Source organism: Zonotrichia albicollis, chromosome 2 (genome assembly GCF_047830755.1).
Source record: "Zonotrichia albicollis isolate bZonAlb1 chromosome 2, bZonAlb1.hap1, whole genome shotgun sequence".
NCBI lineage: Eukaryota > Metazoa > Chordata > Aves > Passeriformes > Passerellidae > Zonotrichia > Zonotrichia albicollis.
The window spans coordinates 79,329,745-79,342,804 of record NC_133820.1 but is presented as its reverse complement, the minus strand read 5'-3'; the positions used below and the strand labels follow the sequence as shown (position 1 = coordinate 79,342,804).

Sequence of the window (13,060 nt, the reverse complement as noted above, 5' to 3'; positions counted from 1 at the left end):
TTGTAAGAGTGATTCTCCTTCAGTGGAGTAAATACCTTGCAAGGAATGTTGTCAGTCCTGTCTCTTTCACATAACTTCATGAGGGCTGGGTAGGCAGGACTCACTGAGGAGGGATGCTGGAAGCAATGTGTGGGAACTCCAGCTGTGTGATCTGCACTCATATCCTTCTGTCACCTGACTCATTTCTTACCTGAAATGGTATTGTTTTAATGGATGAACTAAAAAAAAAAAACTCTTTCTGGTATTTCTTGTGCAAACCATCACTTTCTGCATTGAGTTCTCTGTTTTCTGCTGAGGGAGGAAAGATCTAGAATTCTGTATAACAAGGGGAAGGACTTCATGGATATCTTTAATATCATTATTAGTGATCTGGACAAAGGGATCAAGTATACCCTTAGTAAGTTTGCAGATGACACCAAATTGGGAAGTGTTGATATGCTGGAGGGTGAGAAAGCTCTGCAGAGGAATCTGGACAGGCTGGATCAATGTGCTGAGGCCACTTGTGTGAGAGTCAGCAAGACTGAGTGTGCTGGATCCTGCACTAGGGTCACAACATCCCCAGGCTGGGGAAAGGACTGGAAAGCTGCCCATCAGAAAAGGATGTGGGGATGCTCATCAACAGCTGCTGAGAACGCCAATTGTAGGCAGAACCTCCCTTCTTGCATCTCTTCAAAAGTCAATAAATGCTTTGCAGTGAGCCATTGGTTTCAAAAGGAAATCACCAAGTAAGGCCAAGCCTGGCCTGTGTCAGCAATGGTGTGGCCAGCAGGGCCAGGACAGGGATTGTGCCCCTGCACTTGACACTGGTGAGGCCACACCTTGAATCCTGTGTTGAATTTTGTCTTTCTCACTAAAAGAAGGACATTGAGCTGCTGGAGTGTGTCCAGAGAAGGACAGTGGAGCTGGTGAAAGGTATGGACACAAGTCTAACGAGGAATAGCTGAGAGAAGTAAGGTTCCTCAGTCTGGAGAAAGAGACCGTCAGGGGAACCTTTTTGCTTTCTACAAATACCGGAAAGGAAATTGTTGCAAGGTGTGGGTCAGTCTTTTCTCCCAGATAATAAGTGATAGGACAAAAGGAAGAGGGCTCCAGTTACACCAAGGTTGTACCAAGGTAGGTTTAGATTGGATATTAGGAAGAAATTCCTCACCCTCGTTGTCCAATGAAGTAGTTGAGTCTCCATCCCTGAATATGTTTGGAATTTCAGATGCTTGTAAGTAAGAATCCAGAGCCTAAGAAATATTTGTTGTCTGAAAGTGTCTGTGGCCGAAGAAGCCAACTGAGGTGGTATCCGGTGAACAAGAGTTGAAGTGTGTTGAGGGATGGGCAGGACAAGCACTGCTCTTGGAAAACGTTGATGTGGTGTGATGGGAGCCTTGGAATCAACCTGCCAAGTTGGATGAGGGTACTGCTATATTTGTACAGTGCTCTGCACCAACTGTTGTGGCATGAATATCTATGTAAGACAGTTTGGTGGCAAATTTGAGTGCATTTTGTAGGATTATGTCATTGGCAAGAGTGTGCATCCCACCATCTGCCGTGTAGCTTGTGCCTGCCCGTCCAGCTCGCAGCAGCTGCTGGATTTGAGGTGCCCAGCACTGTGGCCACCCAGTGGCAATGAGCACTGTTTGGTCCTCTGTGCTTGGTTGAAGAGAACAAAATTATCTGGGCTGAGCTGCTGCTGGTGCAACTACAGGTTGTGGTCAGAGCCCTGATTGCTGGATTCTCCTCACAGCAACTGTTTCCCACCCCCATCTGGCATCAGAACTGCAGCACAGCCCAGATGGTGCACAAAAGGTACCAACCCAAGGAGCTCAAATGTTGCTGACAACCTCGCTGACATGACATGCTGGTGTCTGTACAGCACTCAGTTTCCCTACAGAGGCCATTTCAGCTGGATTTTTCAGGGCTGTTTGAACTTTGTGATGATACTCTACTTGGGAATTTTCTTTTGAAACCGAGGACTCTCTGCAAAGCATTTATTGACTTTTGAAGAGACGCAAGGAGGGAGGTTCTGCCTACGAAAAGGCGAGTGTTGCATCAGTGGTTCATATAATTGAAATAGTTCCTTGCAAGCTGCTCATGATTCATATGAGATAATAAATAACTGAAGAATGATTGTGCCTAACAAAGGAAACAGTTGTTGCAGAGATGCCCTTTTGTTGTCCAGGTTGTGATTACCTGGTTTCAGAAAGGAAAGTAAAATTTTAGACACACAAAAGGAAGATAAATACGGATCTCACACAATTTCCTTTCCTCAGTTTTTGTTTATGCTGAACTATGGGATCAAGGTAACTGCTGAGAGCATTTCTATAGATGCTGAAGGTGAGTGATAGAAGTCACAAAGAAAGTATAGACTAAAAACATGGCCAAAATGGGATTTTAAACAGTTTGTGCTTTATGCAAGCACAAAATCCAGTTTGGCTTCTCCTCTGACATGATTCAACATCATTCGTACTCTTAAATGTAAAGCAAGATGGTGGGATTTTCCAAAAATCTACATTAGCCCAAGTCTGAGCTCACTAAAGTAAATGGAAATTTATGAAGAGTGTTGTGCAAGTCCCATGGCTAAGTACATTTAAAAATTGTACACATCTTATGCAAAATTATTTTTACTGAAAGTAAGTGCAGTAAATAAAGAGGAGGTTTTGCAGACTGAATTTTTATGTTTCATTGGGAAATTGAAGTTGATCTTTACCAGCTTACTAAGAAATGTCTCGGAATGCTGTTTACACAAATAATCAAAAACCTTCATAAACATTGTAGAATAAGGGGAAGTCTGTGTCAGCACATGGTAAATTGCAGAAATATCAGGTAATCTGGTCATCTGGGGAGAAAGTGCAGCCTGACAGGATGAGGGTTGCAAACTTGTATGGTAAATATGAGAATAATTGCACAGCCCTCTGTCCTGATGCTAATACTCACATCACCCCTGCAAGGTAGGATCTATATTATTGCCTTAATCCTGTTGATTTTCTCAGTCACGTGAATGCCACAGGAATGATAAAAGGCTCTTTTCCTTATATTCAGCAGATCCAGTACCTCATAATTGTGTAATTTGGCCTAAAGCAACCCCTAGGCAGTGCGTGTTCACGGGAAGCGTGCAGAGGGGATTGTGGGGATTAATGGCAACAGGGGGAAAGTCACAACCTGTTTTTCCCCCTTCCCCTCTTTCTTTTGTTTCTCCCAGGAGAAAAACCCTACAAATGTACCTGGGAAGGCTGCACCTGGAAGTTTGCTCGATCCGATGAACTGACGAGGCATTACCGCAAGCACACGGGAGTGAAGCCATTCAAGTGTGCAGACTGTGACCGCAGCTTCTCCCGCTCGGATCACTTGGCGCTCCACCGCCGCAGGCACATGCTGGTTTGAGAAATGCTACCTGTTCCAGCCGAGTTTAAGAGCTGGGTCTCTTAACTACCCACAGTGAATTCAGCAGGGCTGAATCCCCCTCTACAGTGTTAACAGGCAGGGCTTTCCCTGATGTCTGTAACGAAAAATAATAACAGAAATTCAAAAAAAGCAGGAAAAGAAGTGCCACTCTTCTCCTCGCCATCTGAAGTTAACTCTGTCTGCCCCTCAGCATGGCTACCCCCTGAAAGTGTCATCACAATCACCTGGGAAATAGCAGCCGAGATGCTACAGGAATGGGCATTATTTTACATGCTGCATCCTTTGACAAAAAATGTTTATAGCTTGTATGTTTTCTCAGCTGCCAGACATTTTGTTCCTGAAAAATCGCTGCTGGTTGGAGTATAGATACCGTGGACTGATGATGACGATGATGATAGTGATGATGATGATGATGATGATGATGATGATGATAAGACCGCTAGATCTGTAAGATGTCATCTTTTCCCCTTGTTTTCAATACCATCTGGCCGGTGTCAGCACTGCACTGGAGCTGTGCTACAGACAAGCTGCGTGTGAGTAGGCAGAGGTCCCGCTGCCGGAGCTGGAGGTTTGCTTGATCAGACTTTTGCAATAATGATGGTGGCATTTTAATATCATACCACAACTTGTCGTTATGCCCCAGAGGACACCAGCCATTTAACTTTTTTCTTTTATGTTTTTTTTCCTTCTTTTCTTTTGTTGTTGTCGTTGTTGAAGTCTGTAAAATAAGCAAAGGGCAGCAGCATCTGTGCTGAAATACCATATTAAGTATCTCTATTTTACCATGGAATTATTTAGATCCATTTTCTGATTTGTATAGAAAGAGCCCACCTAAAAACAACTACCCTATTCTCAGTGTGCTGTTTTCTTTCATGCAGGTATCCTCTTCCCCACAACCATTATTTGAACCCAAGGAAATAGTCAGATCTTGTACTTGCTGGTACCAAGGTTAGTGGTATAGCCATTCCTGAGATGGAATTGAATGTATCATCAAAACAAAACAGAGAAGAAACGGCTGCATCTCTTGCAGAGAAAAAGCAATAATTAATAAAATGGCTCTTGTGACAATAATTTACTCCACACCAACAGAAGTGGGGGGTATGCAGAAACAGCATGTAAGATTTAAGCATTTAAATTCATCTTTTTGCTAGTTTCACTGACCTGCTAGGCGCCACAGTTAAGTACTTTTATTTCTGTTAACATAATACTGGTGTCTGGAAAGCAGGAAAGATAAAGGAAAGAGTTGATTGTTGAGGAGGTAGTGGATGAACTGTAAGTAGGACAGAGAAATATGCAGTTGTGCTCTGCAAGACATTAGAGTTCTCCCTGGGAGTTAGGGAATAACAAGATTTTGCCAGCTGTCTAGTATGATCTAAATGGACCTCTGTATGGGTACCAGTGGCTGCCTCTGCTTCGATTTTCAACCCAAGCCTTTTCAGATTAAATAAAAGGAAATTCTTGATCATTCCCATACAGCCCTGTAATTGCAAACCAATTTGTATTAATTGAATTATGTAGGAAAGAGAGAAATTCTTAGTCATCAGTTATTCGTGCAAACAGAACAGTGTTTTTCTGTTTTCTTTCCTCAGAAGGATTTGCCTATTCAGCTAAATTTGACAAAGGGGAGGCTTGGCAATATTTTCTAAGTGTTGAGATTTTCATAGCTTAGAAATGAAAGATGTAAACATAAAGGTCTTTTGCAATGCATTTAATTATGAATATTTTGTTCCAGGAATTCCAGATTAAATTTGTGATGCCACTTGTTTGTTTTTAAATGTTTGACTATCTCAGTTAATATTAGATTCCCGCAGTAAATGTAGTAATGTTGCGATTCTGGAATCAAGGTAATCTTTAAGAAAAAACAACACAGAGTAACCGTACAGATACAAAAGCAATTACAGTTAATTGAGGATTAATATGACTGGGATTATACTTTGTAAAAGCATTCACAAGATCCAGAGTTTGATTGTCTTTAAATATCCTTAATATTCCCCAGTATGGATAGTTTATCAAGTCTCTGAAAGAACTTATAAAAAGCTCAGGCTTTCCACTGCCCAGTCAGCAGCAAAGAAACTCAACACAAATTATTCACATCTGTTGTGGGAAAAATGCCTCTGTCAATTCCCATTGACCATGTTGGTGATCTACTTCCACCAAATTTGATGACATTCCAGACTCCATCTCCAAATCAGGGACAGAGCAGGGCTTCTGGATAGACCATGAGGCATTGCAGGGCAGCAGAGCTGTGTCTTTATGAGCAGCATTGCTACTGTTGATTTAAAAAACTGGTTGTCAAAGTGTTGTATGTGAGGTGCTTCATGAATTATGTCTGAGGTCTGGTTTTTGTGTACTTGAATATCATCCCCTTAAATCCATCTGTCATTGTTGGCATTTAGGGAAAGAAGTCAGGTCAGGTAGTACTCCTTGATAAAATTCTTTTCTTGCCCAAGAATATTTTACCAACTAATTATTTGAATATTAGTAATCCAGTTGAAGAACCAATGGCATACAGAATTCCTTTCAGGATCTGTGGGTGGGGGTTTTTTTCTCTCATAGAAAGTTAAGTTTGCTTGAGCAGAAACTCCTGCTGGGCATTCTGCTAGCATACAGGAGGATGTGATGTTACTCTTAGGCATCAGTTGCAGGGTGCAATTGGGAGAGATTAGTGCTCCTCTTTAGGCTTCCCCTGTTGTCAGTGAAGACAGAGAAACTACAAGGGAAATTGAGAGGCCTTGAATTTTAGTGTTCAGCTTTGAAATGCCCTGTGGAAGAGCATGTGTATAACAGACCCTGGGGAGGCTCATCTCCCAAGGCCAAGGTTGGTTTGTGTGAATCCCTGGCTTTGGTCTGTGTGAATCCCTGGCTTTTCAGCTGGTTGCCTGTTACGATATGAATTGGAAACACTGCAACAGAAAGAGGGTCTGGTTTTATTCAAAGAACCCCAAAGTGATAGAGGGTTAAAGCAGCAGTAATGCCAAGGGACACAGGCACAGAGTGTGGCAATGGTAGGAGAATGAAGCCAAAAGGTGAAGGAGCGTGTGCTAAATTTTGTTATTTCCCAGGCAGGAAGTACATCCTCAGCCTTTCAGCACATGTGCAAGGGCTTCTCATGCTGCTGTTACCTGTAGATGAATTGCACAACCAGCAGTAGTCCACCACTGGATTTCAGATACACAGTATGGTTCTTGATAAGGTTCTCATTCATACCAGCACCTGCAGGCTTTGGTCCCAGTTACTCCCTGGGGTTGTTTTCTGGGTGTTGTCCCTTTCCAAAGTATTTTAGGAGAAGTTACTCGGGAGGATAGGGGTGTTTGAATGTGGAGCTGATGTCCCCCAGATCTTCAGTGTGTCTTTGTCTTTATTGGCTGTGTTTCAGACCTGCCAAGTTTTTGTGCTCATGCAAAGACCATGGGCAATTGCTCTGGGGTAGTTTCCTCAAAAATCCTGGTACCCCACCACAGGTCTGTGACATTTCATGGCTGTGGCAAAGGCTTACATCATGTGTAGCATGCAGAAATACCATCATATATACCAATATGATACCAATATGAAATACCAATACTCATCCTGACACGATCCACTAGAACCATCTTAATCGGGCAGCTGGGATACACAAACATACAGTGTCCCATTCCTTCAGAAAGACAAGAGATTTCAATCCACCATGCCATGGCGTTGCATGTTACAGCTTGCAAGGGAAATTGGGCCATGCAGTGTCAGATTTCATGTATTTTCAAAAGTTCTAAATGGATTTGTCAGGAAACCTCAGGAGCCAGAATTTTAGGAAAATGTAATGAGCAAACAGCTTTGATACTAAACTTTTAAAATTTTTAATTGTGTCATTATTTTTTTGAGCACCCCTTATATTCAGCACTGTAAAATTGGCTCGTTGCAACAGCAGTTTTTACTTGAGGATGAAGATGCAGTATTCCTTATTCTCTGTCATGCTTGCATAATTAATTAAATAGATTTAGACTGACTTGTATATATGATTATTTGCTGGAGTAACGTATAACAAAATTAACAGTGTTGAAAATTACATCAGTGATGTTGATGTTCGGGTAAACTTGCAGTGCAGAGCATGGACAAATAGCTGGACAGCCTTTCTCCCCTTTAATAATGAGAATAACAGTGATCATAAGCCTCTTTTTCCATTAGCCACATTGAAAATGTATTCTAGTTGCCATTTATAAATTTAAATTCTAGTAATAAATGCTGTTTAATGTAAAAAATCTCTTCCCCCTTTATTGAAGGTGGAAACTTCAAAATCAGACTAGGTGTGACTAACAATATTCCACTTACTTTTTAGTTTGAATTTGTTTGGAAAGGTCATTGTGTGGAACTGTGTTTTCCACAGCAGTCAAGTCTTAAGATCGTTCAGGAAATCCATGCTGCTCCCACATGCTCATCCTTACACTCATGCATATGATCCCCAGAACTTCCAAGTGTTTCTACCCATGTGCATGTAATAAACAAGTTTATTTAAAATTAAAATATAGGAAAAAAACCCAAAAAAGAACAGAAAAGGAAGAATTTTAAGTAAACTCTGTTATAGAAAATACTACCTTAAGAAACCAGCTCATGTTATTGTGTTATGCTTTTCCCTGTGATACATGACTGGAGAATTGCACAAAGAAATTGTTGTATTTTCACAGTTTTGCTATAGTGTAGCAGTTGCTATGTAATGTATGCTTATGAAGTAATGCCCACTGGAACATTGAAAAGGCTTAAATTCTCCACAATAAATCAGGTTTTGGCATAAAAATGTAACTGTAAGGATACTGCATCTTTAGAAATCAAAGTAACTTGAAAGTATTTTACTATACTTGTAACAGTTAAAATATTCTGTAATACATGTGATAATGGAAAAGTATTTTCAAACTCACAATTTTACGTGGGGTGTTAAATAGCTGAAATGAAATACATTTTTAAACAATCCTTACCTTCAGTTTTCATTGGAAGACTCTTAGGATAATGCCTTGCAAAGCTGAAACACAAGACTCAAGAAGTAAATTGTTCTGTTTCATCAGAGTGTGTTTTCTCTGCAAAATGGTGTGGCCACTTCTTTGCTGTTTTGCAGATGGTGTGTGATATAGCAAAGTTATACTGAGTCCTTTGGTGTCAATAAGTCAATGCTCAATGTCTTTGACTGAATAAAGGAAAAAAACACTTAAACAAAATGAAAACCATATGAAAGGTTTGTCAGTTTGTGATTTCTTTTTTCCTTCTGGCATTTTACAATGAACTGCAGATACAGGAATGGCAAACACTCATATGATTTTATTTCTTCTTGTATTTCCCCAACTGCAGTGCATCCTGATTAAAGGTTGCAGAGCTGAAATAGGCAGCTGCTTTTTGCTGATTCCAGGGGAGTTTAGTCTTCTAGGTGCAGTAACATGTCAAGAGTATCCATTGTAGCAGGACAGTTCTGACATTTAAAATACACATACACTTCAGTGAGATAGCCTGAAATCTATTTTAGAGGTGAAACAGAAACTGAAAGTGCCTGTAATTAGAACTGATGGGATGTTCCTATACTTTTACACAGCAATAACATAATGGGATTCTGTTAACAGTAAGGTGAAAATGAAATTTTACTTGGAGAACAATAATGCAGCACAGAAACAAACACAAAGTGCCATTTGTATGTTCACATGTTGAGATACTGTGTTAGAGGTTTTAGTTATTTTCTCAGAAAACATCTGTCATATATTTGTAAGAAGAAAATAAATCTTAGTTTACAAATGACTCGTAGCTGTACCGATTCTCAGTAGGTGTGATTGGAAGTTGTTGTCAGAGCAGTATTTTAGGGGATTTCTTCCCAATTTATGTTGGATATGCCCGTGTATCCAGGGTATTCTCTGGTGAAGTAATCCAAAACCAGCAATAAGCCCAATGGAGCTTTTTTTTTAGGGAATATGAAAGAACAGGGATTCTCCTGAAAAATCCTCTGCATTGAACTCTGGAAATACAAGAGTTCACCTTATGTCTCCTTTCTCTTCATCATGTAATGCTCATAGTATTTAATACCATCTTGGTTGACTTCATGAGTGGACAAAATGTATCACTTCACTTTCTTCTGGGGACAAATGAGTGAAAAATTAGGGACTGTCTGTCTAGAGACTATTTGAATAGCAAAAAAGAAGTTGATATTCCTAAAATGAAGTATGGAGATTTTTACATTGAGTGGCCTAAACATTTGCATCAGTAGACTAATTGATCTTACCAGAAAATGGCCAGCTGTAACTCTTGCACTCTTATTTTTTCTCAGTTTTTTTTTGTAAATATTAACTACTGCTAATGGATTCTTAAAATAGCAGTGTAATGCCAGCCCTCATGCTTCTTCTATTTTTAAAAATTAATTTATTGAAAATCAAAATGTAACTGGTTGTCCTGATGCCTTTGCCAAGGAAGATTGCTTTCCATCCTCTGAATTTGTACCTGTCATTTATCCAGGCATAATTTTGTATTTGAGAAATCCTGCATTTTGTTTAGACTTCTGCTGCCATCAGTGGGTACTGCTGGAGTCTCACTGAGGCTCATACACAGATGAAAGTGCAGGTCCAAAAACAAGCCCCCCCCAAAAAGGTGCACGTGGACACACATGTAACAATTAGATATTCATGCACATTTGTTAATTATGTGACAAGGTTGCTCATTCAGTAACAAATTTAGATGTTAACCACTGGCAGAAATAATCCCCTCAGAACATGCTTATGCTTATTTTGCTGTCCTGAGCTTATCTCCAGATATTAAGCACATAAAAGAATACAACTCATGCTGGGGATTTCAGGAGAGCACCAGGGAATGTGTCATCAGAAGGAAAAAGGAATTTAGTTTCTTACCCAGTACCTGAGCCCTTTCTTGGAGAGGAGTGTTCTGTTCTTTGTTCTGGAGCAACAACCCTGGGAGGGGGCACCCTTAGAAAGCTGCCATGTTGGAAGGCTTGGCTGATCCCACCCTGCATTTGTTAGTTCTTCAGTAGGAAGAACTTCACCATCCCAAAATGAGACTTTTCCCCTTCATTCTAAAAAGCAAACTCTGAGTAAGGGTTCTTCTTTTTTTTGTTTGTTTTTTTAGTCCGTTTTGTTTTGATTTTACTTTTTTTGGGCTTTTGTGTTTTATTTGGGTTTGGGGTTTTTTTGTTTTTTTTGGGGTTTTTTTGGTTGGTTTTTTTTTTTGTTTGTTTTGTTTTGTTTTGGTGTTTTGGGGTTTGTTTTGTTTTTTGTTTTTTGTTTTTTTGCTTTGCAAGCATTATTCTATAGCAGCTCATGTTCACTGACTTTGAATTATGAAATAGTTGCCCTTGTGGTAACTTTACATTATTCAATATGGAGTTTTTCAGTCCCCCAGAGAAACAAAATTAGGCATGTGAATTTTAGCTATTACAAAAACAAGAATACAAAAAATTACTTGAGATCCTATTGTCTATATGAATGAACTGCAACATCTTTCCCAATTCAGAGTAAGAAGTTTCAGTGAGCCAAGGTGCTCTCAGAAGCAAAAGAAGAGGTGGTTCAGACATTGGCTCACTAAACCTTGCTCTGTGCTGTGACCTCAGCATATAAAAACATGAATTCGGTGTCTGGCGATGGCTTTGATGGATTGTCATAAGCATCAACCATGAAATACACAAATAGGTTCAGATACCACTTTTCTCCCTCTCCCTGCCTTTCTAGGTATAAAAGAGCTTTGGAAAGACAGCTTGAGCCAAATCTTCATGGCTGAACTAACATTTTTCACGATTCAGAGGTGTTGTTGTCATTTCTGGTTTCAGACTTTTTCACTGCCACATTCCCATGTTAAAAAACCCACATGGTTTATTTCTCTCCTGATTGTCCTATACATGGCTTCCTTGGTAATGTAAGTTCTTCACTGAACACCTACACAATATGCTCTCCTGACCTTCTGTCTGTCCTTACCAAGTTATATTTTACATTTGCACATTTGTAGAATATACACAGAGATAGTAATGAATTACTTAAGTTTCATGTACCATCAAGCCTTAAGACCTTCAACCCACACACAGGCACATGCATTTCATACACATCAAGGGAAAGAGAGATTTGGACACTGCTGTCAACATGTGGGGTCAAAAATACCATTAAATCAGAAAGTTCTTTCAGCCGTGTTCAGGAAAAAACAATACTGAAAAATATCATTCTTGGCCAAGCTAGTTATGAACGAAGCAAATTCCCCCATGGTGTTATTTGCCTAAGGATGGGATTGTATTTGGCCCCAAATTGTTCCTTCTAATCAGGTCATTACTGTTGTATGTACCAATGAGCGTTCATTTGATCCTCCTGTGTAAAAATACAAAAACATCCCGTAGTTTACCAAGCGATTCATTTGGGACTGAAGCTTCACAGCAATGGAATTAGTGTGTACAGCACCTCAGTCTTTTTCCTAGATAAGATGGAAAAGGGAGGGCCATTATCAGTAACCTCATAGAGATAGTAGTGTCAATAGAGCTCCTACATTTAAAAGGAATAAAAATACCAGTGCTAGCAGGCAAACATATTAGTTTTTTAGACTTTCTTTTGCCTTCTTTTCAAGAGCTTTTAAATACAAAAATTACTTTTCTTCAAAACTTAAAGTAAACTTCTGAAGATCTAATTTCCCAATAGTTTCCTCTGCATTTATATACTATGTAGTGTTTAGGCAATGCCTATGTTATAAGTTTATTAATATTATGTAAGTGTTGTTCTTGTATTTATGTATAGTGTATGTATTGTAAATATACTCAGAGCTTTTTTTCCTCTTATTGTAAAAAGGTGATTTTTGCCCTATGATAATGTAAAGGGAGTCCCCTAATGAAATTCTGTCAGAGGATGATTATTCCACTCTCTTCTCAAAGATTTAAATGAACAAGTGTTATTGTTTTAAATGGTGTCTCAGACATATTTTGTTGGTGCATTGCTTTTCTGTATTCAACTTTCCTATGAATTGAGCTGTGAATTGAAATAGAGTTTAAACCTTTAAATGTATGCATTTGTACAATTATCTGAATGGAGGCATGAAGGTTAAATAAAGCATTTTGTATGGAACAAACCCCTAATTATTACTGTGGATGACTCAAAGCTCCTGGAATACCTAGATACTAACTTTTTAAAATTAAATCTTTGTTTTCTATAAACATATAGTGATTTTTTTTAATGGAATGTTTGCTTAAGAAATGTATTTTACTTGTCTTTCTGATTTTTTAAAAGTCACCATCAAGAGAAGACATTCTTTCTCCTTTCACAGAATTTGTGCATCTGTGGCAAAGCTGGAACAAATAAAATAGCACTCAGCAGTATAAACAAAAATGTCCTGGGATGATATAAAAATATTTTTCATTACTATATAATCTGAATTCCCCAAGTACTTTAAAAGGGGAGCTCTTTACTTCTGCCCCTCTCCTTTCCCTGTGTGTGGGGAGGCTGGTGCAGTTGATGTGCAGCATGTGTAAGGTGCTGGTGCAGCCAGGAGAGGTTTTGTCCACTGTGTGCCCCTGAAGCAAAGGAACGGCTGCTGGAGGAGGGCAGTGCCACACTGGAAGTTGCAAGTTCATACCTGGCTGAAGAGAGCTGGTATTTGCAATTGCTCCTAGGGACACTCTGAAGCCTGTGGGCTTGTCCCTTGTGTCTGGCCCTTCCATAAAAAAGCTTCCTTTTTGTTTGAGCCA

General features: G+C 39.6%; 1 protein-coding gene across 7 annotated transcripts in view; it reads left to right on the top strand.

The window, feature by feature from the left end:
* Positions 1-12,529, top strand: part of KLF12 (KLF transcription factor 12) — a 242,419-nt gene extending 229,890 nt beyond the window's left edge. For all 7 annotated transcript variants that reach the window (XM_074535527.1, XM_074535526.1, XM_074535524.1 and 4 more), the window contains one exon: positions 3,191-12,529. In XM_074535527.1, the coding sequence (XP_074391628.1) occupies positions 3,191-3,372 (182 nt within the window). In that variant the 3' untranslated portion in view covers positions 3,373-12,529. The remainder of the gene's footprint in view (positions 1-3,190) is intronic.
* The last annotated feature ends 531 nt before the right edge of the window (positions 12,530-13,060 follow it).